This window comes from Lissotriton helveticus, chromosome 5_1 (assembly GCF_964261635.1).
Source record: "Lissotriton helveticus chromosome 5_1, aLisHel1.1, whole genome shotgun sequence".
NCBI lineage: Eukaryota > Metazoa > Chordata > Amphibia > Caudata > Salamandridae > Lissotriton > Lissotriton helveticus.
In genome coordinates, this window is record NC_136065.1 from 939,486,840 (window position 1) to 939,511,607 (window position 24,768).

General features: G+C 47.8%; 1 protein-coding gene across 7 annotated transcripts in view; it reads left to right on the forward strand.

Annotated features, from left to right (window-relative positions):
- Positions 1-24,768, forward strand: part of CC2D2B (coiled-coil and C2 domain containing 2B) — a 1,917,855-nt gene that overhangs the window by 1,123,685 nt on the left and 769,402 nt on the right. For all 7 annotated transcript variants that reach the window (XM_078643430.1, XM_078643434.1, XM_078643435.1 and 4 more), the window contains one exon: positions 19,963-20,110. In XM_078643430.1, coding sequence (XP_078499556.1) covers positions 19,963-20,110 — 148 coding nt within the window. The remainder of the gene's footprint in view (positions 1-19,962; positions 20,111-24,768) is intronic.

Genomic DNA, 24,768 nt, shown 5'->3' on the forward strand with positions numbered 1-24,768 from the left:
GTAGCAGAGAGTGTCATAGAGTGTAGTGTTAGAGTGCAGTGCCATAGAGTGGCGTGGAGTGAGGTGGACTAGGGTGGAGTGGGTTGGAGGTAATTGAGGAAGTGGGTCTATTGGAGGCAGACTAAGTTTTGTTGCTGCCTGGTCACATATATAGCATGCATTTAAACTATAGCAGAACTTATAGTAATGCTCCACCAAAACAATAGTAACAATGCTTAGTTGTTTTAAAACTGTCCCATTATAGAATGACACTGCCTGTTGAGAAGAGCTGCAACTGTCCCACTGAAAGACAGCGATGCCATTGAGAAGTGCAGATTCAACCTATTAAAATGACAATAGCCATGCTGACAAGTGCTCTTACAGACACATTTAAAATGTAACACTGTGGTAAAGTGCCCCATTATTCCAAGTAAAATATGACTGCCTACCTAAGAAGTGAAACTACTGCCCATTAGGCCACTAGCAGTTCTGCTGAGATGCAGCAGCATAGCTAGTGGGGGGCGGTAGGGGCGGTCCACCACAGGCGGCACTATTTTGTTCGCGGCGGCCGCGATGCACTGGCCGGTTGCGGCAGCCGGACCGCCAGCCTATTAGGAAAACCACTTCCTGTCAGTAATGGGGCTTTAATCAAAGCAAAGATCGCAAGGACATCCCACCACAGATCCGGAAGAAGGCGGTGAAGACCAGGTCTGGTAGGCCAGTCCAGGGGCTAAGACTCTGTTATGTTCTGGGCCCATGATCCGCCCCTGGCAAAAGGGGCGTGCAGTGTTGGAGTCATGTGACCGCCTATAATAAAGAAAGGCTCCGCACGCACGTACGTCATTCTGAGACGGGCGCACGGAGAGCCAGCAAGTTATTTCTAGTGTCTGATTCCTTTATTTCTAGGGCCACGTGTCAGGCCTAGTGCCGATTAGCTAAGTTGGTCCAACCTCTCTACAGGACACAACAATTGGCGACGAAGGTGGGATCTGCATCCTCGCTGGGTGAGGGTACCTGCCTCCTGCCCCGTGCGGCGGCCGCGAGCCTGTCCCTCGGCTCGTGGTGCTCGTGCCGTGCGGCGTACTCCACCCCCGCGCAGATCGCTGGGAAGAGCGGCCGGGTGCATGGACATCGAGTAGGTGACTCCGACCCTACTGCCGCACAGCTCACATCAGCACGGTGCTCCGGGCGGTGCCCCGTTTCTGCACACGCATCAGGTGGTCGTGCGAAGTGCCCGATCCGGCGCGACTGGGAGGATGGCGACGATTCCGCCCATTGAACCCTTTGTGGTGGAGGGTGCGCCCTCAGCGCTCGCTCCCAAATGGAAGGAGTGGGTGGATAGACTCCTAGTATTCTTCGAAGCTACGAAGACACACAAGGAACAGAAACGGGCCATGGTGTTACATCTTGGCGGCAAGGACATCCATTCCATTGCTCGGACCCTCCCGGAGGCGACCCCTAGAACTCATCACACGCTGATTAATGCCCTCAATGCCCATTTTGAGCCCATGGCCAATCAAGATTATGAACGATTTGTATTCCGACAAGCGCGCCAGCTGCCCGAGGAATCGCTGGACACATATCACACCAGGCTCAAAAGGTTGGCGCTCACGTGTGGGTTTCAAGACACCACTGAGGAAATTCGGGGACAAATTATACAGGGGTGTGCGTCGGCCAAACTGAGGGAACGGATTCTAGAGGAGTCTGGCAAGCCGCTGACGGACATCCTAACTCTTGGCCGCACGAAAGAACTCTCCAAAGCTAGGGCTGCGCACATGGAAGCTGCTTTGCAGGCATCGGTCAAAGTGGAACCGGTTAACAGGATACAGACACACACGCCCCCCAAGTGGCCCAAGAGACCGCCCACTCAGGGTGGAGCGTCGGGACAGTCATGTGGTTATTGTGGAGGTCCGCGACACCAGATGGCAGAATGCCCAGCACAGGGCAAGCGGTGTTCGGGATGTGGCAGGCAGAATCACTTTGAAAAGGAGTGCCGGTCGAAGAACTTCCGTAAACCACGCCCCGCTGTGCAGGCCATAATGGAGGGGGAACAGAGTCACAGCGATATGGATGACGATGAAGAAGAAGAACGGTCGGTGCACAAAGTGCACATGATCGGCACCGCTGCCCGCCGTACCAGGCCACTGCCTCAATGCGCCATACAGGTAGCGGACCAAGATCTAATAGCAGTGGTGGATACGGGCGCATCCATGAACATTATGAGTGTTTCCCTCTACAGGACCATGACCACGCCTCCGGCGCTGCGTCCCACCCCCATCACCGTCTTCGCGTATGGGCAAGACACCCCTCTCAAGATTCGAGGGAAATTCAAAGCGGTAATCCGCCATGGGAACAAGACAATCAAAACCAACGTCTTCGTGTCAGAAGAAGGCCAAGGTATGCTGCTGAGTTGCAGAGCGGCTGAAGACCTGGGTGTGGTGACATTTGCCTTTGGGGTCCATGAGGAATCCGTTCAACATCTCCTCATGGAATACACGGACCTTTTTGAGGGCATTGGCAAGTTCAAAGGCCGAGAAATTCATCTGCACATCGATCCAACGGTACAGCCGGTGGCTCTGCGACACCGCCGCATTGCGTTCCATCTGCGGCCGCTGGTGGAAGAGGAACTCCACAAACTGGAAGCGGCGGGCATAATCGAAAAGGTTTCGGGTCCCACCCCATGGGTCTCGCCCATCGTGGTCACCCGGAAACCGAAGCAACCCGGAGCGGTCAGGATCTGCGTGGACATGCGCCTCCCGAATGCCGCCATAAAACGGGAGCGTCACATCACGCCCACTGTAGATGACCTCATTGGAGAGATGGCAGGTGCCCGTTGGTTTTCCAAGCTGGACTTGCGATCAGGGTATCACCAGTTGGTGTTGGACATGGAGTCGCGCAACATCACTACTTTCTCCACCCACATCGGCCTTCGACGATACACTCGCCTCAGTTTCGGAATTTCCAGCGCAGCGGAGGTATTCCAGAATGTCATCCAGGAGCTAATTGCTGGAATACCTGGAGTGATAAATGTCAGTGATGACATAATGATACATGCCCGCACCATCCCGGAGCACAACCAAAGGCTGGCCCAAGTATTTCGAAGACTCAAAGACGCAGGACTAACGCTCCACCGAGAAAAGTGCGAATTCCTGCGGGATCGGATAGGGTTTTTTGGATACGTCTTCTCAGCCGAGGGTGTCAACCCGGATCCGGATAAAGTGAAAGACATTAAAGATGCGCCACCCCCGCAGACCGTCACTGAAGTCCGGAGCTTCCTGGGCATGGTCAATTACTGTGGCCGGTTCATCAGAGACTTGGCTAATCTCACGCTCTCCCTGCGGGACCTCACCAAAGACTCCACTCCCTGGCACTGGGGACCTGAGCAAGAAAAAGCTTTCCGAGACATCAAAGATTCTCTGTCCAACAACACCACTCTCGCCTTCTTTGACCCACGCAACTTCACGCTCATTGCTGTGGATGCGGGGCCTGCTGGACTGGGAGCGGTTCTCATGCAAAGGAAGAGAGACGACATCGACTGGACGCCTGTTGCCTTTGCGAGCAGGTCTCTCACGGACACGGAACAACGGTACTCGCAGATTGAGAAAGAAGCAATTGCCATTCATTGGGGGTGCCGACATTTTCACCTCTACATCTATGGCAAACCATTCACGGTGGTGACTGATCACAAACCCTTGCTGTCTCTGTTTGCGGGAACCTCATCTAAACCCCCGCCTCGCATAGAAAAGTGGCTGCTTCAACTGCAGGAGTACAACTGTACAATCGAGTATCAGCCCGGAGCTAAGAACCCGGCAGACTATCTGTCACGACATCCCCGACCAGCCACGGCCGAGGAGATGGAGGAAGCTGAAGAAACGGAGGCCTATGTCAGGTGGGTGGTGGTGCGATCTTGCCCTCGTCCCATCTCTCTCAGTGACATTGTGAGTGCCACGGCACAGGACGCATGCCTCCAGAGGGCCAAAGAACTTGTTCACACAACTAACTGGCATTGGGCCAAGGAGGGGTGGAAGATGCTTACGCCCGAAGCTCAAAAAATAATGGAAAGCCTGTATCATGTCAGGGAGGAGCTCAATGAGGATGAGGCCGGATGCCATCGTTTGGTGATACCTTCAGCCCTCACTGATCAAGTAATACAGTTAGCGCATGTAGGTCACCAAGGAATAGTCAAAACCAAGGCACGCTTACGGACAAAGGTGTGGTTTCCCCTGATGGATGACATGGTGGAGCAGGTGGTAAGGACATGCGCTGCGTGTCAAGTGACCGGGGAAGCTCCTCGTGAAGCTCCGATTGCCGTGGAACCTCGCCCACAACAGCCATGGGAGAAGGTCAGCATGGACTTTGGCAGTCTTCCGGATGGAAAGTACACGCTGGTCATGATTGATGACCATTCCAAGTATCTGGAAGTAGAGATAATAGCTAGCACCAGCGCCGAGTGTGTAATCCCGAAGGTAGAGAAAATTATTGCCACCCATGGGGCTATGTGTGAAATCCGCACAGACAATGGACCCCCATTTCAAGGACAGGAACTGGCCACCTATCTATCATCTCTGGGCATTCGGCATCGACGCATCACTCCCCGATGGCCACAAGCGAATGGGGAAGCGGAACGCTTCATGAGGACCCTCAATAAAGTGATTCGCATTGCTCATGACAAAGGACAGTCCGTGGAAATGGCCATTTTCACCTTTCTCCGCAGCTACCGACAAACCCCACATTCAACCACAGGGATAGCTCCGGCGCATCTCTTGATGGGGCGGATTATACCTGATTCCATTCCTCACCATCCCCAATGGGCCCCCGCACCCGCGAATGAAGAAATAATTGCCCGCAAACGAAAGACTGCCTTTGCTAAAATTAGCCAAAAGAGAAGAGCCATGGTGACACACTTCAGCAGAGGAGATGTGGTACTTCTCCGTAACAGGGTGACCAGTGGAAAATTCCGCTTGAACTATGAAAGAAGACCTTGGCGAGTGGTTGGTGTGAAAGGAACCCGCATCACTGTGGTCCGAGGAAGAGAGACTGTAACCAGGAATGTGTCGCACTTTAAACATTTCCATGGGGGTTTGAGAGCATCGGATTCACCAACTCTGGCAACAGAAACCGAAACTGCACCGGACTTGCCAGGAAGGGAGCCGACGCCTAGTCTCGAGGTCACCCAGAGTAACACTCAGAGGGCGGTGATCAAGGAGACGGAAGGCGGCGTGGAGGCCCAGGAGAGGGTGTCAGATCCGGAGGAGCCCGACATGGAGGCGCCTGAGACTAGCCCCGCCCCAGAGACAGACTGTTCAAGCCAGAGGGGCGTGGATCAAAGGCTGAGACGAAACCCGACGCCTTCCTGTCGACTACGCGATTACCTCACGTAAGACTGTTCTATGTATTAGTGTTGAATACAATGTCCAGTAATGTGTCCTACTTATTGATAGTGGTTTTGGAAAGTGAACTCGAAGTCTATGAAGATCAGTACAATAGACTATCCATCGAGACTGCAGGGTTGCAGCTGTTTTGAGTTTTGAGTTTTGAGTTTTTCTTGTTTTAGGAGGAATGTTATGTTCTGGGCCCATGATCCGCCCCTTGCGAAAGGGGCGTGCAGTGTTGGAGTCATGTGACCGCCTATAATAAAGAAAGGCTCCGCACGCACGTACGTCATTCTGAGACGGGCGCACGGAGAGCCAGCAAGTTATTTCTAGTGTCTGATTCCTTTATTTCTAGGGCCACGTGTCAGGCCTAGTGCCGATTAGCTAAGTTGGTCCAACCTCTCTACAGGACACAACAGACTCAGCCAGGGAAAGGCTCTTTTTATTACTTCACTTTAAAACTTTTCCGGTGTAATTTTTCCATATGTCTTAGTTTTATTCATCAACACAATTACAATCTGCACTATTGGAAGAATACTCCTAATTCTCAGCCTGTACAATGTAGCTTTCATGCGTGATATATGTCATCTCCAGTCTAAACTTTATCACCACAGCCTGGTTTCCCACGCCTCACGTTAACTTCGGCGAATTGTTACACGATAACCAATTGCATCGTTTGCCCATTGAAATAAAAGTTTTTTTCAGGTGATTTTGAGCGACTATTTTTAGAGAAGAGGCAGCCCATTTCTTAAAAGCAGAGTCTGAAATAAAAAAAGAATATATTGGAATTATAATAATGAGCTTGATGTACTGGTCTTATCAAATGCATTGATTGACACCAGCCGCCTTCATCGGTTAGCGCATACTTTGTATAAGCATGTCTGTGACCTGCGGGTAATGGGAACCACATGACTCGCGGCCTTGTTATGTCGCTAAGTCAGACTGTACAGGCCGCAGAGAGACCCACATCCTTCTGCAACTCCCGCTAATGGGCTGAGGTGAATAGAGAGGGCCTGCTTACAGTTATGTTGCTCTCTATTATTGAACATTCTGTTTCCAGGTCACAGGAAATGAAGGCAGCAGCGGCATTTAGGCGAGCACGTCCCCCAGTCGATATCTGTCCTTAAAAAGTGGTTGACCAAATGCGTGCTCCACATGGCTGTCGCTTATAATTTATTTGGGGACACTGACTGACACAGCACTACTGTCAGTCAGTGTACCCAAATAAATTATAAAGGCCGGCGCAACGGGTCAGTGCCACGCGGCTGTCGTTTGAAGTCTAAGCACTGTGCACCTGTGTGACCTGCTTGCCAAAAGCAAAAAATGCTGCCTGCAGCGCACACACCATGGTGCGTGACGTACCGCAGCGTTGTGGTGCGTTTGTCAGGCAGTTATTACTGGGTTATGGCCTCCAGAGAAACCTCAAACTCCTGACAGGCCTGTGTCTTAGAGCAGCCGGGAGGACTGGGGGAGAATGAGTCAAATGCCAGACATAGCCATGCGTCACTGACATTGCAAGGACACCAGTTTGTTTGTCAAGAAATGGGAAATTTAAGTTGCATGTCAGGCTTAGCTGCCTTGTAAAGATACCATCTTGTTAAAGAATTGAGAGATGTAATGAATTCCCATGCAAGGTGTTGCCAGGTGTGCAACTCACTCTGCCCCGGCCTCTTAGAACCACCAGCTGCATGCACAATTTTCAATAGATGAGCGCACCTCTGCTTCAGGGCACGCCTACAGGGCAGCCAACAGTCTGTTTTCATAGGTGGAATCCTCCAGAAGACCACACATTCTCATGGAAGGAAGGAGTCTGGATAACTAGGTCCTGACCCCTGGGGAAAGCCTCATTCATCATTATGAATGCATGACTGATCTACAGACTTCACTGGAAAGCTCCTGGCCAAGCGCTTTTCGCATATATATATCGGACGACCATAGGGAATTTCCCTCGCCTATATGATTAAGGGTGTATCCCCTTCAATTCTGGGCTTCGAATTGACCCGACGCCCCATCCCTGTCCGGCTTCGACGCACCCCATAGAAGGTCCTGGCGTCTGTCCTACCGGCTCCTAGATAAACTTGAATACTATTATAAAAGAACATACCGTCGTGGAAAAAACCTTGAACGCCGTTAAACAAGCAACCCGCCCTTGGAGTGGGCCTAATCCGGACCTCTGCCATATACAGGATTTTGCCGTTTGAGATACCCCTGGCAGCTCAGACGCCATACACCCCAGATAGTAGGGGCCAGTCTGGACCTGATACACTGAGTACGCCGAATTTTGTCCCCCACCCCGTGTCATATTTTCGCCCTGATGAAGGTTTGGCCCCGCAGGGCCCTACACCGAAAAGCGCGTTGGCGTTGTTCTTGCGGGCAACAGGATTGTGTATTACCTTTACAGTCCTTTTAATGTCTTTTTGCCCACCGTTGTGTATTTAAGACTCCTTTTTCCAATCTATTGTCAACTCATCTTGTGGCGCTTACATTCCTGTGTGACTGAATGCAGAGTTATGAATGAGAAATTGGATGTGTGTTTGGAACTGAATGTGTGGTTATGGTAGTGTGAATCCTTAACGGTGCTGTGTGGGACTTATTGTGTTGGAGAATACTTGTGTGTATATATTTTAACAAATGACTATAAAAAGAATTTGCGTTTATTTTTGTAACATGTATAAAAACTGAGAAATGTGAATAAAAAATACTTCAAATGTACTACCAGGTTTGATATTGTTTCTCTCTGGAGGGTTGCTTCGAAGTTATGTTTATATCCTAGAATCCTGATATAGGACCTCTATATATATATATAAAAGGTGGCAGGTTATCCTCGTTCTCTCCTCTGTGATCTACAGACTTCTGCAGGTATTTGTTTAGAACCTAGAAATTCAACAAGTCCGTCCCTTCTCGTATCTGAGGCTGTGTTTTCCTTATTGGCAATCAGTTGTGCTACTATGGTTAGTTCAGTCGGTGCATGCTCACCAGTACTGGGTGTTTCAGGGGCTTCACTACTCTATATTTATGACTATTTTTTACTACCAGCTAGAGTTGGTATAGAGGTCTGCTTTACTTAACTGCACATCGACTCTGGACCAGCTTTACATTACAAGGCTTAACCTTTAGAGGTACTAGTTGGCCTGTCAGAAATGTTTCTATTTGCCCCATGGGCCAGTTCATCTGGCCTATGAACCCAGGGGTGTGGCTGTTCTTTTGGTGTCAAGCTTTGAAAGTATAGAACACCTTACCTCTCCACCTTAGAATGACAGGTGGCACTGTTATGAGGGTGGGGGCCGCCCGGCGGCCTTTATAATTTATTTGGGGGCACTCACTGACACTACTGTCAGTCAGTGTACCCAAATAAATTATAAAGGCCGCCGCAAAGGGCCAGTGCCAAGCAGCCGTCGTGTTAAGTGCAAGCGCTGCGCACCTGCTTGCCAAAAGCAAAAATTGCTGCCTGCAGCGTACATTTGTGGTTGTCTGTGGGTCCGTGACGTCCATCCCAGGGCTGTCAATCTTGTAGCACGCCAGCGCTACCAATGACGGCCCTCAACATAATTTTGGCGAGCCCTCGTGCTGAGAACGTAGCAGTGACGACAGAATGCCAGAAACCGGTCCTGGGAAGCTTGATTCCGGTCCAGGGAAGACATGGCTTTGCAGTTCGGGCTGGACTGTTCCCATGAGGCACAGGGTCAGACTGATTTGCATATGGCCATGTCTGAACTGGGGTATCGGAGTGAGCTAAAGAACGGTGATGGATTAAACTCAGATCAGTTGACTGGGGGTGAGTGTTTGTATTGTCAACGCTCCGTCCATCACCACCTTTGGTTTTTCTTTGTTCGCCCTAAGTTGGCAGGGTATGCTCAGACGTGAGTCCCTTGCTCACTTTGTCACAGGAGTCAAGCAAGCCCGCCTGAAGACGGCTGTAATGCCAGAAACCGGTCCTGGGAAGCTTGATTCCGGTCCAGGGAAGACATGGCTTGGCAGTTCGGGCTGGACTGTTCCCATGAGGCACAGGGTCAGACTGATTTGCATATGGCCATGTCTGAACTGGGGTGGCGGAGTGAGCTAAAGAACGGTGATGGATTAAACCCAGCTCAGTTGACTGGGGGTGAGTGTTTGTATTGTCAACGCTCCGTCCATCACCACCTTTGGTTTTTCTTTGTTCGCCCTAAGTTGGCAGGGTATGCTCAGACGTGAGTCCCTTGCTCATTTTGCCACTGGAGTCAAGCAAGCCCAGCTGAAGACGGCTGTAATGCCAGAAACCGGTCCTGGGAAGCTTGATTCCGGTCCAGGGAAGACATGGCTTGGCAGTTCGGGCTGGACTGTTCCCATGAGGCACAGGGTCAGACTGATTTGCATATGGCCATGTCTGAACTGGGGTGGCGGAGTGAGCTAAAGAACGGTGATGGATTAAACCCAGATCAGTTGTCTGGGGGTGAGTGTTTGTATTGTCAACGCTCCGTCCATCACCACCTTTGGTTTTTCTTTGTTCGCCCTAAGTTGGCAGTGTATGCTCAGACGTGAGTCCCTTGCTCACTTTGCCACTGGAGTCAAGCAAGCCCGGCTGTAATGCCAGAAACCGGTCCTGGGAAGCTTGATTCCGGTCCAGGGAAGACATGGCTTGGCAGTTCGGGCTGGACTGTTCCCATGAGGAACAGGGTCAGACTGATTTGCATATGGCCATGTCTGAACTGGGGTGGCGAAGTGAGCTAAAGAACGGTGATGGATTAAACCCAGATCAGTTGACTGGGGGTGAGTGTTTGTATTGTCAACGCTCCGTCCATCACCACCTTTGGTTTTTCTTTGTTCGCCCTAAGTTGGCAGGGTATGCTCAGACGTGAGTCCCTTGCTCACTTTGCCACTGGAGTCAAGCAAGCCCGGCTGAAGACGGCTGTAATGCCAGAAACCGGTCCTGGGAAGCTTGATTCCGGTCCAGGGAAGACATGGCTTGGCAGTTTCGGGCTGGACTGTTCCCATGAGGCACAGGGTCAGACTGATTTGCATATGGCCATGTCTGAACTGGGGTGGCGGAGTGAGCTAAAGAACGGTGATGGATTAAACCCAGATCAGTTGACTGGGGGTGAGTGTTTGTATTGTCAACGCTCCGTCCATCACCACCTTTGGTTTTTCTTTGTTCGCCCTAAGTTGGCAGGGTATGCTCAGACGTGAGTCCCTTGCTCACTTTGCCACTGGAGTCAAGCAAGCCCGGCTGAAGACGGCTGTAATGCCAGAAACCGGTCCTGGGAAGCTTGATTCCGGTCCAGAGAAGACATGGCTTGGCATTTCGGGCTGGACTGTTCCCATGAGGCACAGGGTCAGACTGATTTGCATATGGCCATGTCTGAACTGGGGTGGCGGAGTGAGCTAAAGAACGGTGATGGATTAAACCCAGATCAGTTGACTGGGGGTGAGTGTTTGTATTGTCAACGCTCCGTCCATCACCACCTTTGGTTTTTCTTTGTTCGCCCTAAGTTGGCAGGGTATGCTCAGACGTGAGTCCCTTGCTCACTTTGCCACTGGAGTCAAGCAAACCCGGCTGTAATGCCAGATACCGGTCCTGGGAAGCTTGATTCCGGTCCAGGGAAGACATGGCTTGGCAGTTCGGGCTGGACTGTTCCCATGAGGCACAGGGTCAGACTGATTTGCATATGGCCATGTCTGAACTGGGGTGGCGAAGTGAGCTAAAGAACGGTGATGGATTAAACCCAGATCAGTTGACTGGGGGTGAGTGTTTGTATTGTCAACGCTCCGTCCATCACCACCTTTGGTTTTCTTTGTTCGCCCTAAGTTGGCAGGGTATGCTCAGACGTGAGTCCCTTGCTCACTTTGCCACTGGAGTCAAGCAAGCCCGGCTGAAGACGGCTGTAATGCCAGAAACCGGTACTGGGAAGCTTGATTCCGGTCCAGGGAAGACATGGCTTGGCAGTTTCGGGCTGGACTGTTCCCATGAGGCACAGGGTCAGACTGATTTGCATATGGCCATGTCTGAACTGGGGTGGCGGAGTGAGCTAAAGAACGGTGATGGATTAAACCCAGATCAGTTGACTGGGGGTGAGTGTTTGTATTGTCAACGCTCCGTCCATCACCACCTTTGGTTTTTCTTTGTTCGCCCTAAGTTGGCAGGGTATGCTCAGACGTGAGTCCCTTGCTCACTTTGCCACTGGAGTCAAGCAAGCCCGGCTGAAGACGGCTGTAATGCCAGAAACCGGTCCTGGGAAGCTTGATTCCGGTCCAGGGAAGACATGGCTTGGCTGTTCGGGCTGGACTGTTCCCATGAGGCACAGGGTCAGACTGATTTGCATATGGCCATGTCTGAACTGGGGTGGCGGAGTGAGCTAAAGAACGGTGATGGATTAAACCCAGATCAGTTGACTGGGGGTGAGTGTTTGTATTGTCAACGCTCCGTCCATCACCACCTTTGTTTTTTCTTTGTTCGCCCTAAGTTGGCAGGGTATGCTCAGACGTGAGTCCCTTGCTCACTTTGCCACTGGAGTCAAGCAAGCCCGGCTGAAGACGGCTGTGATGCCAGAAACCGGTCCTGGGAAGCTTGATTCCGGTCCAGGGAAGACATGGCTTGGCAGTTCGGGCTGGACTGTTCCCATGAGGCACAGGGTCAGACTGATTTGCATATGGCCATGTCTGAACTGGGGTGGCGGAGTGAGCTAAAGAACGGTGATGGATTAAACCCAGATCAGTTGACTGGGGGTGAGTGTTTGTATTGTCAACGCTCCGTCCATCACCACCTTTGGTTTTTCTTTGTTCGCCCTAAATTGGCAGAGTATGCTCAGACGTGAGTCCCTTGCTCACTTTGCCACTGGAGTCAAGCAAGCCCGGCTGAAGACGGCTGTAATGCCAGAAACCGGTCCTGGGAAGCTTGATTCCGGTCCAGGGAAGACATGGCTTGGCAGTTCGGGCTGGACTGTTCCCATGAGGCACAGGGCCAGACTGATTTGCGTATGGCCATGTCTGGACTGGGGTGGCGGAGTGAGCTAAAGAACGGTGATGGATTAAACCCAGATCAGTTGACTGGGGGTGAGTGTTTGTATTGTCAACGCTCCGTCCATCACCACCTTTGGTTTTTCTTTGTTCGCCCTAAGTTGGCAGGGTATGCTCAGACGTGAGTCCCTTGCTCACTTTGCCACTGGAGTCAAGCAAGCCCGGCTGAAGACGGCTGTAATGCCAGAAACCGGTCCTGGGAAGCTTGATTCCGGTCCAGGGATGACTTGGCTTGGCAGTGCGGGCTGGACTGTTCCCATGAGGCACAGGGTCAGACTGATTTGCATATGGCCATGTCTGAACTGGGGTGGCGGAGTGAGCTAAAGAACGGTGATGGATTAAACCCAGATCAGTTGACTGGGGGTGAGTGTTTGGATTGTCAACGCTCCGTCCATCACCACCTTTGGTTTTTCTTCTCAAGAGTGACGCAATACGTTTAATTGGAGAGTACCAGCACTCCTCAAGAATGACGTAATACGTTTGATTGGAGAGTACCAGCACTTCTCAAGAGTGACGTAGTACGTTTAATTACAGAGTACCGGCACTTCTCAGAAACAAGCAGGTACTCTGGTACAGGGTGCCTGCTCTTCAATTTTTCCATTTCTAGCTTTGGAAGGCATAGGTAGGTAACATGCCTCTAGCTACTGTACATTTTTCAAGGACGAGCACAGGAAGTGATTAGTTTTTGCTTGTTTCGTCTTAAGTAAGTTCTTTCACACCAAATTCCAGAGCTCAGCTTAGCAGCAGGCTGCCTGTGAAGGAGAAGTTGTGAGCTTCACCTGACTATTAGCGGCGATACTATGTTTCTCTCGGATCTCTTTCAGGTGCTTGCCGTCCTTTTTCCCCAGCACCCCCCAGGGGGTGGCAATCTGAAGGATAGCCCCGGGCGTCACAAGCTCTAGCTATGCCTCTGCTGAGAGGAGCTAGTTCTGTCTGATTTAAAGTGTGGCAGCACTGCTTCAGTATGCCCTACTAGTAATTCACGCCTATTCTCATGACACTCATGATTTGCTCATGCAGGTGGGATATATCATTAAATGCACTCTAAAGAAAGACAGAGTTTAACATTTCACCGCGCCACATAACATGCAATAAGGTGGCTACTGGACTACTAAACTGTTTAACAGTATTTAATTAATAAGTCAGAAGGTGGCGCTTAAGCATTGCAACCTGTCCGTGAAGACAATAGCAAATGTATTTCCAAAACTGGTTGATGCCCTTTCAATATACTGTTATTTACACTTATTATGTATTCCAAAATATAACTGGTCTTTTTATGCAACAACGTTAGGTTTGGAAGGGGGGTGAATCAAGACATCATATCAATGGAAATATGACCTCTGCTAAGTGCAGCTTGTTCGGAAACTATTGATCTGGTCTAATTCTGAACATATTCTGGGCTATTTGTCCCAAGGTCCAGTGATATAGGACACGTTTTCATGGCTTAGCTTGTGGTAAACTACAGCTACAAAATGCAAATAACAAAAAAAGTTCAAAGAAATAAATCAGTCCTACAAAAGAGGGCCTCGGAATGAGTTACCCTCATACTTTCCCTGGGTAAGCTCACACATAAGACCCGAGGGAGAAGTGCATCAGAATACATGCAGCAAAACAAAGCAAATGTGACAATCAGAGAGGCAGTGACGAATATAAGGAAATGTGTACAAATTGAAAACAGAAACATTTGGTTACAATTCTTTCCTACATAGCCTGACACTATTGATTAGTGCCTAAAATCATCAGAGAGATAGATGCCTGTCCCTGGGATGGATACCTCCTCTGCCTGAATTTGAGTCAAGATAGTTTCTGTTCTAGAAAATTGGCACTCGACCGTAGGTCAGTGGTCATTCTCTTAGGAGAGTAATTGTAGAACACAGTTAATATATCAGTCTTTCAGGATAGGAGGTTTATTTATGCAGGTTTGGTGAGCTATCTCTCAGGATAGAGCCTATATTAACTTCGGTAAGGGAATCATTTTTCGATGACCAGAGTCTTGTCATAGCACATATAGGAAAATTCTCGTATGATATGAGCTGAGAATACCATCTGGACGGGTTATCTGGAGATAATAATATACTGGACCCCTCTCAGAATGGCTTCCGTCCTGGGCACAGTACGGATGCTGCTCTTCTTGCTGTCACCGAGCATCTGAGATGGGCCCAAGACGAGGGTCGTACTTCGGCGCTGGTTTTGCTCGACCTCAGTGCCGCGTTCAACATGGTCTCCCACCAGATTCTGCTGAGGCGCTTGGAGGAGGTGGGCATAGTGAGTTCCGCTCTGGAGTGGTTTGCCTCTTTTCTTGCCAAGAGGTCCTTCCAGGTAGCTGCCCCTCCCTTTGTCTCCAGAGTTTATGCCACCAAGCACGGGGTACCGCAGGGCTAATCTTTGAGCCCTACCCTCTTCAATCTATATGTCAAACCACTGGCGACGGTTGCTAAGAACAGAGGGCTTACGGTAGTATCGTATGCAGACGATACTCAGCTGGTAGTCACACTCACCGACGACATTACTCGGGATGCCTGTAAATTCCGGAGCGATCTTGAAGCTATCGCGGGGTGGATGGCGGCCAGCTGTCTCCAGCTCAACGCCAGCAAGTCTGAGATACTGCTGGTTGGGAGAGACTCAGGGTTGTGGAGTGAGCTTTGGTGGCCAGCCTCGTTGGAGCTGGCTCCTGCCCCTAAACAGGTAGTAAAAAACCTGGGGGTTTGGATCGACAATGCTCTTAGCTTCTGCACCGAAACCAAGAAAGTGGCCGGGACCTGTTTTAGACTTGTGCGGGGGCTTAAACCTTTGCTGGGCTTTTTTGATCCCCCAATCAGGCAGGTTATTATCCAGGCTTTGATTATGTCAAAACTGGACTATGCCAGTTCCCTGTATCTGGGGTCCAACAAGACTGAAATTGTCAGAGTACAAAGGGTTCAGAATGCGGCTGTCCGAGCTCTCTTTGGTATGCCTAGGAGGTGCACCACTTCATACGCCATCCGTTGCTTCCATTGGCTGCCTGTGATCAAGCGTATAGAATTTAAGGCCCTCTGCTTTACGTTTAAAATCTTGAATTTTTCTTCTCCTGGTATTCTGGCCAATCTGCACATTGGAGGGCGCTCTTTCCGGGTATTGGCCTCGAAACTTTGGAACGCGCGCCCTTCTTCCATCCGCAATATAAAGTTCTATCTGCCTTTTTGTAAAGCTGTCAAAACATTCCTCTTCCCTCCGTTGTAAGTTACCTTTGGCCACTAGCAGTTTTCGCTTACAGCGCCGGGACGCCCCTTTGCTGGGGCAGCAGGTTGCTCTATAAGCCATTATAACATAACAGAACAGAACAGAACCATGCTTAGGTAATAAATCTTTCTGAATGGGTCCTTCATGATCTTCGTGATTAGGGATACTCTCATTTGAAAAGAGCTTTAATTAACCCACGTTAGGTGGTCCTTCTCTTAGGAAAGGAACGACATTGGTTCAGGTGCAGGAGTGATCATCCCCAGATGTTGGGCTGCAAGACTCCATGTTTGGAAATGAACTACCTCAAATGTCAAACAAACTCCATCCGCCAAAAATAAGTTGGATGAGCCTATGGGAGTAGAGAGCCCTTCTCCTGCATTCCTTGGTATTCACAGTCTCGGTGAGAAAATAAATCCCGTGTAGTGCAGCCCTTGGAAGAGTGCCCTTGTGCGGGGAAGGTGTTTTTGACAGCATGTGTTAGATCCCTCCTCCCTGTGTTCAGACATTGGAGTAGCAGCTCCCACGGATTAATCTTCACCTCTGTCGTTCACTCAAGGTTTATTCCACCTTAATCCCCCTGATCAGCATCTGAGCAAATTAACCTCTGGTTGGTTCCTGGGAACTTTTCTCTGTTGTTTAACGGGTCCTGTGGGTTTTTTGCTGGTTTGGAAAGTTGGGGCGGAGGTATCAGGGAGGAGACTCCCAGAAGGCGGGGACCTTTCGGACAGCTCCTGGGCAATCGCCGCCACCATGGGAAGCACCAACAGCTCCACCGTGGACTACCTACAGGCGGTGGAGATCCACCACTGGTACAAGAAGTTCATGACAGAGTTGTCTTCGGGGCAGCAGATAATCCATGAATTCAAGCAATTCTTTGGCCTCCGGGGGCTCAGTGGGGAAGCCAACAAATGTTCTGGACCTTTGAAATGAATAAAGTAGGGTTTGCTGCATTCCGAAAATTCCGCTTGTGTCTTCCCCTCATGTCACGAGTGTGAATTTTTTTCAACAGTGCTCACCATATAGGGATTTATAGAACCTTGCCTAGAATGGAAAAAGTAGAACTGCAAGTCCCAAAAGTCTTAGTGCTGTTATCAATCGCCATGATTGCAGGGCAGGAAGTTACAGCTAGGCCCTGCTCCACATGGTTTGGAGCTTAGGTCTATTTCAGTGTCGAAAATGTGCGTGTACTTAGCCCACTCTAGGCATGGCTCGGCTCAGATATACCCATGCAAATAAAAATAAAATGTGAAAAGTGTGCAGCAAAATAAATCAACAATTGTTTTCAATTAGAAAGAGACGCTCGTCTGGAACAGTGGCCAATTTGGATGGCACCAGTAAGCCGCTGTCTTTAGAAGCCATGCAACACTTCACACGTATTTCTTTTCAGTCTTTTTGCCAGGGTGTCTGCAAGGCCTTGCCTCCTTGTACCTGCAGCTATTCCCTTGTGGTGTAAAAAGTCACCTGCACTGTACTGGTGGTATAATGTACATCGAAAGGACCGCCTGCAGAAAACTGCAAGGGGCCCCTGAGACTGTATTATCTAGTATAGGCCTGAGGCTGACCTTGGACCCAGAACGGTGGCCCTCCCCCCGCTCCCTTGGGGCTGTAGGGCCCGCGTTGCTCTGCAGGACTGCACATTTATACAGCATGGCAACGTGACGGTGTTCACTGTTGCTGGGGACGTGCTCCACGTGTACAGCGTCCTGCTGCACTGGATGACATGTTGGCAGGCAGTGCTTTAACAAGGAGGGGGAGAGGTGTTTGGGGGATAGAGCAGGCTCCCTCGGCATAAGTGGAAAAGATCTAGGCTGGTGTAGAATACAAGACCACCCCTCCACCATGTCCCAATCGCTATAAAATCCTACAGCCTTATGAATGTAGGGACATCATAAAACAACACACAAACAAACAAATCAAATATGATCAATGCAATGCAACTCACACATGCCCCGCTGGAAATGACTTGCTTTTGGTGGAATATGGGGGAATATCAGAGTTATTATTGCCAAAAAAGAAACAAGCCCAATCCCCTAAAATGACGCCCAAAACCAAACCACTATTCTACTAAAAGAAAGTCCCAACTGACAATCGACATTAAAAAAATACAAAGAGTAAAAATGGCTTGAAGCTCGGGAACCATGTTTCAGCCTGCGCTGCAATACCTTTGTAGAGCAGGACACAAGTTAAAAAAAAAATGCAGTCGCAAAACATTCCGATGAGAGTGATACATGCTGCATTAATATTCAAGCACAGCTACACAGTAACAGAGCAGGAAATTAAAAAGAAATATTCCCCCAAAGAGCAGAACAACAACCACAGTGTAATGATACCATACTTAGTCCCTGCTGCCTGGGAGGTACAGAAAAGAAAAAAGGAGGGACAAAGAGGCAGGACTGACCACTAGCAAGCAACGATTTTTGAAGGAATGGAGAGACAAATGAACAGCAAAGGCAAGCAAGGGGTGAAGTTCGAACGCCTCAAAGCATACACAACAGGTCGCTAGGCGACAGCGCAAGCACTGTCTACGCTCGACCTAAAAATGACCCCTGTGAAATGCCAGGCAACTATAGACCCATAAGTCTCATCGACAGCTCACAAAAGCTATTTTACAGGGTCATACTTGGCATACTACAGGAATGGCTGACAGAAAATGATTTAAGGCCTGCTACAGGCAGACCTTAGGGAAGCCACACGCATGATTAGCCAGATGTTCCAACTCCTGATGTTGTACTGGAAAGTGGTCATTCTGGGGGTGGTCGCCTGTATGTCGTATTTGTGGACCAATGTTCCGCCTTTGATTTAGTCCCTAGGCCAACCCTCTAGCGGGTACTGCAAGAGTTGGCGGTACCCAGCTGTTTATGAGATATCGTCTTGAGGTTGCACACCAACAACCATGCGCAGATCAGGTGTGGTCAGGCTGGCAAGGCAATATACCTATTCCCCGTAAATAGAGGGGTAAGGCAGGGGTGCATACTTGCTCCAACATTATTTTGACTCTATATCAACTGCCTTATCAATATTTTAGGACAGAGTGACAACAATGCCACCAGGTTGGCAAACATGAGGATCCCTGCCCTCATGTTTGCCAATGACACCCTCCTACTATCTAAGTCACCCATGGTCTGCAAAAACTTACGGTCTGTTTCGAGTACTTCTGCAAGGTGAGAGGCCTCGAAATAAATGTGTGCAAGACTAAGTATATGATTTTGAACCCAGGGCATTAGACTAGGACCAATCTGACATCAGCAGGGACTCCGTTTGGGAGAGAGCATACTTTTACATATTTGGGTATCACATTAACTAAATATCTGGGGTAGCATGCACACATTATGCAGCTAAAGCTGCAGCAAGTTGTGGGAGGCATAATTAAGCTATCACAGAGCTCACAGTTTCGAACTGAACAGCCAACCCAATGCCATTATGCTGACATGTGACACATAATGAAAATATTATGCTGAACTATCCCGAGCCTGAGTCAGGATGTTTCTTGCTATGTTGTGTGTGTGCTTTTCGATTTAATGCCCCCGGTGGCCCTAAACTGATTCTCAGGGCCCACGTTGGATACTACTGATACATGACATAACCAGGTTTTGGTCACACCTGCTACACCCCCCTTGACCCCAGTCTGTTGTAATATTTAATCGGCTTTCAATAATTGATAGAAGAAATAGATACTCCACATTTCTTCCCATGGGCTTTATGTCTGTTAAAGCAAGTATGGTTACATGCATTCAGACCAGCCAAAGACTCCTTCTATTCATTGACCTTCCTTCCTGTCCGTTTCTTTTTTATTCCTATTTTCCACATTTCTGTTTTATTTTATTTTGTGATCCTGCTTTCTCCATCCTTTTATTTGTATTTTATGATGTTGTTACTTTCTTTTTCCTAATACTCTCCTTTCTTTTTCTCACTTTCTTTCCTTCTATTTCTCCCATTCGTTTCTTCCACTCTTGTTCTTTTCTCTCTTTGTTTGTTTCTTTGTTTGTCTTTCTTTCTTTCTTTGTTCCTAGTCTCCTTCTTTCAATCATGCTTCCATTCTTTCTGACCATTTTTCTTTTTCTTGTTCTGTAGCTCCATTAGCCTATCAGTTATTTTTTTCACTGCTATCCGTTCTTTCTGTCAAGTGTTGGGCCTCTTTGGCATCCTTTTGCCCCACCCCACAGTTATGTTATGTATCCTCCTTTCTGCAACATTTATTAGCTTCTATCTTGTGAGCTGCAAATCTAAGATAAAAAACAATATTGGGCAATACAGAACAAACTATTCTGACCTGCGTTGGAGCTGGTATTGAGGGTACTTCACTATGTCATTGCCAATAAAATATGCAGGTGTATAATTTGTAAATACAATCTAGTATGAGGCGTTTTGAGGCAACCTTTCTTTAACTGTCTTTAATAAACAGATGTGTCTTTTTGCCTTGATGGACGTGGAAAAAAGGAACTGTGTTTGCTGACCTCTGGAAAGCTTTGGTATTCTCTGTGCTGGGCTGTAGATGACGCAGGAGTACCATTGGCACCTGCGCCACATCAGATGAAAGGTACTTCTTACAGGTAAGTGTTTTAGGCTTGTGGGTGGATGCGGATAGTTGTGGTTAAACCGTGAACAAAATTGGAGATTTAAGCATGTTAATAAATATGGCAGTACTGTGTACGTTTAACAGCGTTCAGGAAAACCTTTTCCTTATTTTACAGTGCACCAAATAACTACTGATTTTGCTCAACTGAGACTCTAACCTCTACAAGTAGGAAGTGCCACTGTTAAAGAAACCTGTTAGTAAACAAAGGTGGACTTCTTGACCATAAACATGTAGGAGGAAAAAATGCAGATTTTACTTGTATCCTGTTTTAGACGTTTGTTTTCCATGAAAGCTTTAGGAAGCACTGTCAGCTTATCTTTTCTTCCTTGCCTTCTACTTTCCCTTGTTCTCCTCCTTCTTTGAATAGCAGGTCTACTTGGACAAGTTGGGTTCAACTGAAGGCGATAGCCCTACACAGCACAGGTCATGCTCATAACCATTACACGGATGAATGAAAGATGGAGGTAGAGAGCAGTGTCAGGGCCCTATCATTGTTGGATTTGTTAGTGTTTTCAATACAGGTGGTTTTTAACTTTTTCGAAAATGTAAAACTACCTTTTATTGATTTCTAAACAGACTATATCCTAGTTTTAGAAGTGCAGAAAAAATACTGATGATTATTCGGTTTTAGAAGTGTAAAAAAATACTGATGATTATTCGGTTATTACAGAGATATGTGACTCTAAGCTGGCTCCGACACCAGCTTGGAGTAAACGATTGTAATATTTATTGGCATTTATCACGTAGTTCCTGTCAGATAAAGTGCAATCCATTTCTACCTCCTCACTCTTTGAGTATAGCAATAAGATGGTTCAATGGGGTACCATATGGGCCAGCAATATCACCTCTGCTACTTACCCTGTAAAGGATTCCTTTATTGAAAGTGAAGCCTGCATTAATACCAGGTGCAGTGTTTTATGTGCACTGGTGATACCCTACTCATGATCCATCTGAATCCAAAATCAGAAGTTGCAACTTCGTCCCGAGGACTTATCTCAGTGTCTGCTAGGGATTTCACGGTGGATATCTTCTAGTTACCTGACGCTAAATCCTAGAAATAACAAAGTGACTCCTTGCTAGTGAATCACTAACCAACTTTTGGGAGTTATTTCCTAGACTGGTGACCACACTTAAAAATCTACAGATCAAATTTGATTTCAGAATCAGGTCACTGCAGTAGCCACAACCTCTGATTTATCATTTTAAATGTCTGGAATAGATTTTTCCAAAGTTGGAAGCGTCCCTTCACATTTATGCAGCAAATGCTAGCCTTTTTTGGCTATTATAACATGATTTGTGCCTTCAATAATTGCATGATGCCATTAGAAGATTCCTCCTTGACCTATTAAAATATAATCTTGTTGTACCAATATTATCTTTGCTTCATTGCTTCACATTCCGTAGTTGTCCTTGGGTAAACACCGTTGCCGCTTTGTCCCTATGTGGATATTAAGTTGGTCGGATATCATCACAGGATTTGAAATCCAGTAGATGGACAACTTTAAAGTGTAAAAATGATCAATTAAATCACACTTACCTCTGAAGCGGATAAAGTAGCATAAAATGAACTTGCCTAAATGAAACTGAAATTGAACCCACATAGCAAAAGAAACATGGTATTTGTTTTTTGGGTTGAGCCTAGAGTCAGCGCACATGTACTGCTCTGCGAGACTTGTTGTGGTAGAATATAGACTAGACGCGCGCCCACTCTCCGCCCATATTTCTCATTGGCTTGTGTCAGTGTTCTTCGTAAATGCTGCCTTCTGATATATGAATAGTATTGTTAGTCCCTCCTTAGTACCGCCTTGTCTTCATTTGTAACCTCCCATGGCAACAGGCCCTTTTACTTCTTGGTTACATGGTACAAGTTATTTAGTGTTGTAAGCACTATTTTTTGCTTTGCCTCTTAATTACTTGTACGAGCATAGCGGGCGCTTCATGGATGCTGCACAGCACGTTTCGTTTTTTTTTATACAGGCAGAGCGCTTGCTTGGCAAGATTAATGGTGGCCGCCTTTCTTTTATTTTTCACAGCGCGGAATGCTGTCCCATGCCTTTCTTTTTATGTGTATTGTTTTTTTTACACAATGGCGGCACCATGGTTTCGATTTAAACATCCTGCGGGTGCTGCCATTGTACCAAAGTAATAAATAGGAAACAAGCATTTGCAATGCAATAGGTCTCGCATTTACGAATTTGAGCTAATCACATTACAAATAACAATGCCTTTTATATTTGTTTTCGTTTTTAAAATTCAAATAAAAGGCATTGTCATTTACAATGCCAATAGCTTAAACTTGCGTAAATGCTAGACCCATTGCATTGCAAATGCTTGTTTTGTTCTTGATGTAGCTGTGGCCAAGTGCACATGTTCAGGCAGTGCAAGGGGGTCCAAAGCATCACCAGTCATGGCCCCCCACCCTCTCCAAGGCCCTGCCCCCTTTCAATGTACTATCACAAAGTGAAAGTGAATCTAAGGCTGGTAAGTCTGATTACATGACCACAATAAGTTCATTACTTGCGAAGCTTGCACAAGCCCTCGCGTTCGCTTTTTATTACGTTGGTGACATCACGCCAGACAAACCAAATCGCAAAAACGCCGGGGAGATTAAGCCAGATAATGACCACTACCAGCCACAGACACAAGACTTACCGTCAATTTGTTACCATCCGTTAAAAACAAAAAAATTCCACTTTCATAGAAAACTATGCAACACACGCAAAAGGTGCCGGGACAGAGCTTCAATAGTGTTCCATTAAAGGCTTGGCGGAGGGGTGTGAGGGGAAACCCCTAAGAATAGACCAGTAATAGCTAACAAGAAGCAAAGAAATATTTTTGCAGGCACATGGAGATATGAAATACGTACAGACAGGAAACAGACGTTCCAAATGCTCTCTCCTGATAAACAGTAAAACAAAAAATGTAGGCTTACCTCCTCTTGTTTCTTCTTAACTCCTCGCCAAGACACCCTCGAACCCTCAGGTGAACGCAAATACATCACACATGCACCCATCACAAGACATTACTGCTATTTGCTCCTATTCCCCCCTAAATGTATAGGGCGCCAATTCTTTGAAATGCGGGACACCCCTTTGTCGTCCCTTTACTATGTTGTGGAACGAGTCCCTACGTATGTGCCCGCCTCACTGCCGGTCATTGACCGCTAGGGTTTTTGACGTCCATCCCAGCCTGGAGCTGTTCGGCTAGGCAGTGTCCTTTTCGCACCAGGCCCTGTACGGCACTACCAAACTTCTAAGTTGTCTTCGCTGCTGATTTAATTTAACATCTCAAATGACGCTGGAGTTCTGGGGTACATCACCCAACAGTAATGACATCAGAGAGCGTGTACTGCGCTTTAGCACTACATCTGGTTAGGGAGGCCCAAATTATGCGGCAGGGTTATTAATGCTGCAAGAAAAGGTACATTTTGCAGAATATTACGACACATTTTCTGGTAGTACTACTTTATTATGTTGTAATTTTGGTACATTTTAACACTTTCTAGGTAAACGTTTCACCCCTTTAGTACAGATTTAACTCCAAAATACAGCAAAAAAAGCAACCTAAAGCTGTCTAGGCAAGCTTTGAAACTTTTTGTAACTTTTTAATGAATTCATCTATAAACCTTTTTTTTTCTGCAAATCATGAAGGCGATGATGAAGGATCTGACAAATTCAGCAAATCGCATATTTCCGGTGTTCCTGGTAGTACGTCAGGTGGGGTTGCTGACGTACTAAGTCGGGTGTGCTTCTGCTCAATGTACCCTGGCTCTGCACTATCTAATGTTCTCCATGGATAGCAGGTGCATGAGCAGGCCCCACATTTGACAGTGACCTTCTGGGAACGAATACACCAGATCGACATTATTAGTGGGGAATATAATAGCTGCCGGTTATCTTGTGACCCATAAGAAGATCATAGAGGTGGGTGATAGATATAGCTCTTATCTGTTTTTATGTGGTGGCAGACTGCTAATTTTGTGAATTTGATGAAGTCGATAGATGTATACGTTTTGTTTACATTTATAACGCTCCTGGCTGAGCATTTCTTCACAGGAGGACAAGTCAAAAGATATTTATCTAAATGATAGCATTTCTCAACTATGTTTTTTGTATAAGAGTGCCCATCTTTCTGCATTTGCTGCAGGCGACCAGGCTCCCTTTGGGGGGTAGGAGGGGCATCAGGAAGAACTCAGTTTCCCTCTCCTGTGCCATCAAGGCTGAGCAAGACTGTGCCAGTCCAAATGCAGTGCAACACTATTGTAGTTACAAGTTCCTGTACTGACCTCCCCTCCCTACTCGCTTTTACCAGTCTGGCTCACCAACGCTACCATCTAAAGGAGGGTGTGTTCTGTCACTGCTACCATCTCTAACTCGGAAATTCGAACACCCCACAACAGTGTTCTTCCATCTCTTAACTCGGAAACCTCGAACCCCCCCCAACAGTGTCAACCGGACGTGCCCAGCTCCCTGTTAAAAGCCAGTTCAGGCAAATGCAACATGTAGACCACATGAAGTCTGTTTACCACCCCTACAAGTAGGTGTGCTTCTGAAGGCACATAGCTCATATTCAAAAGTTCTCCAAGGAAGGTCCCTTTTTAGGTCGAGCTTAGACTCAGCGTGCATGTGCTGC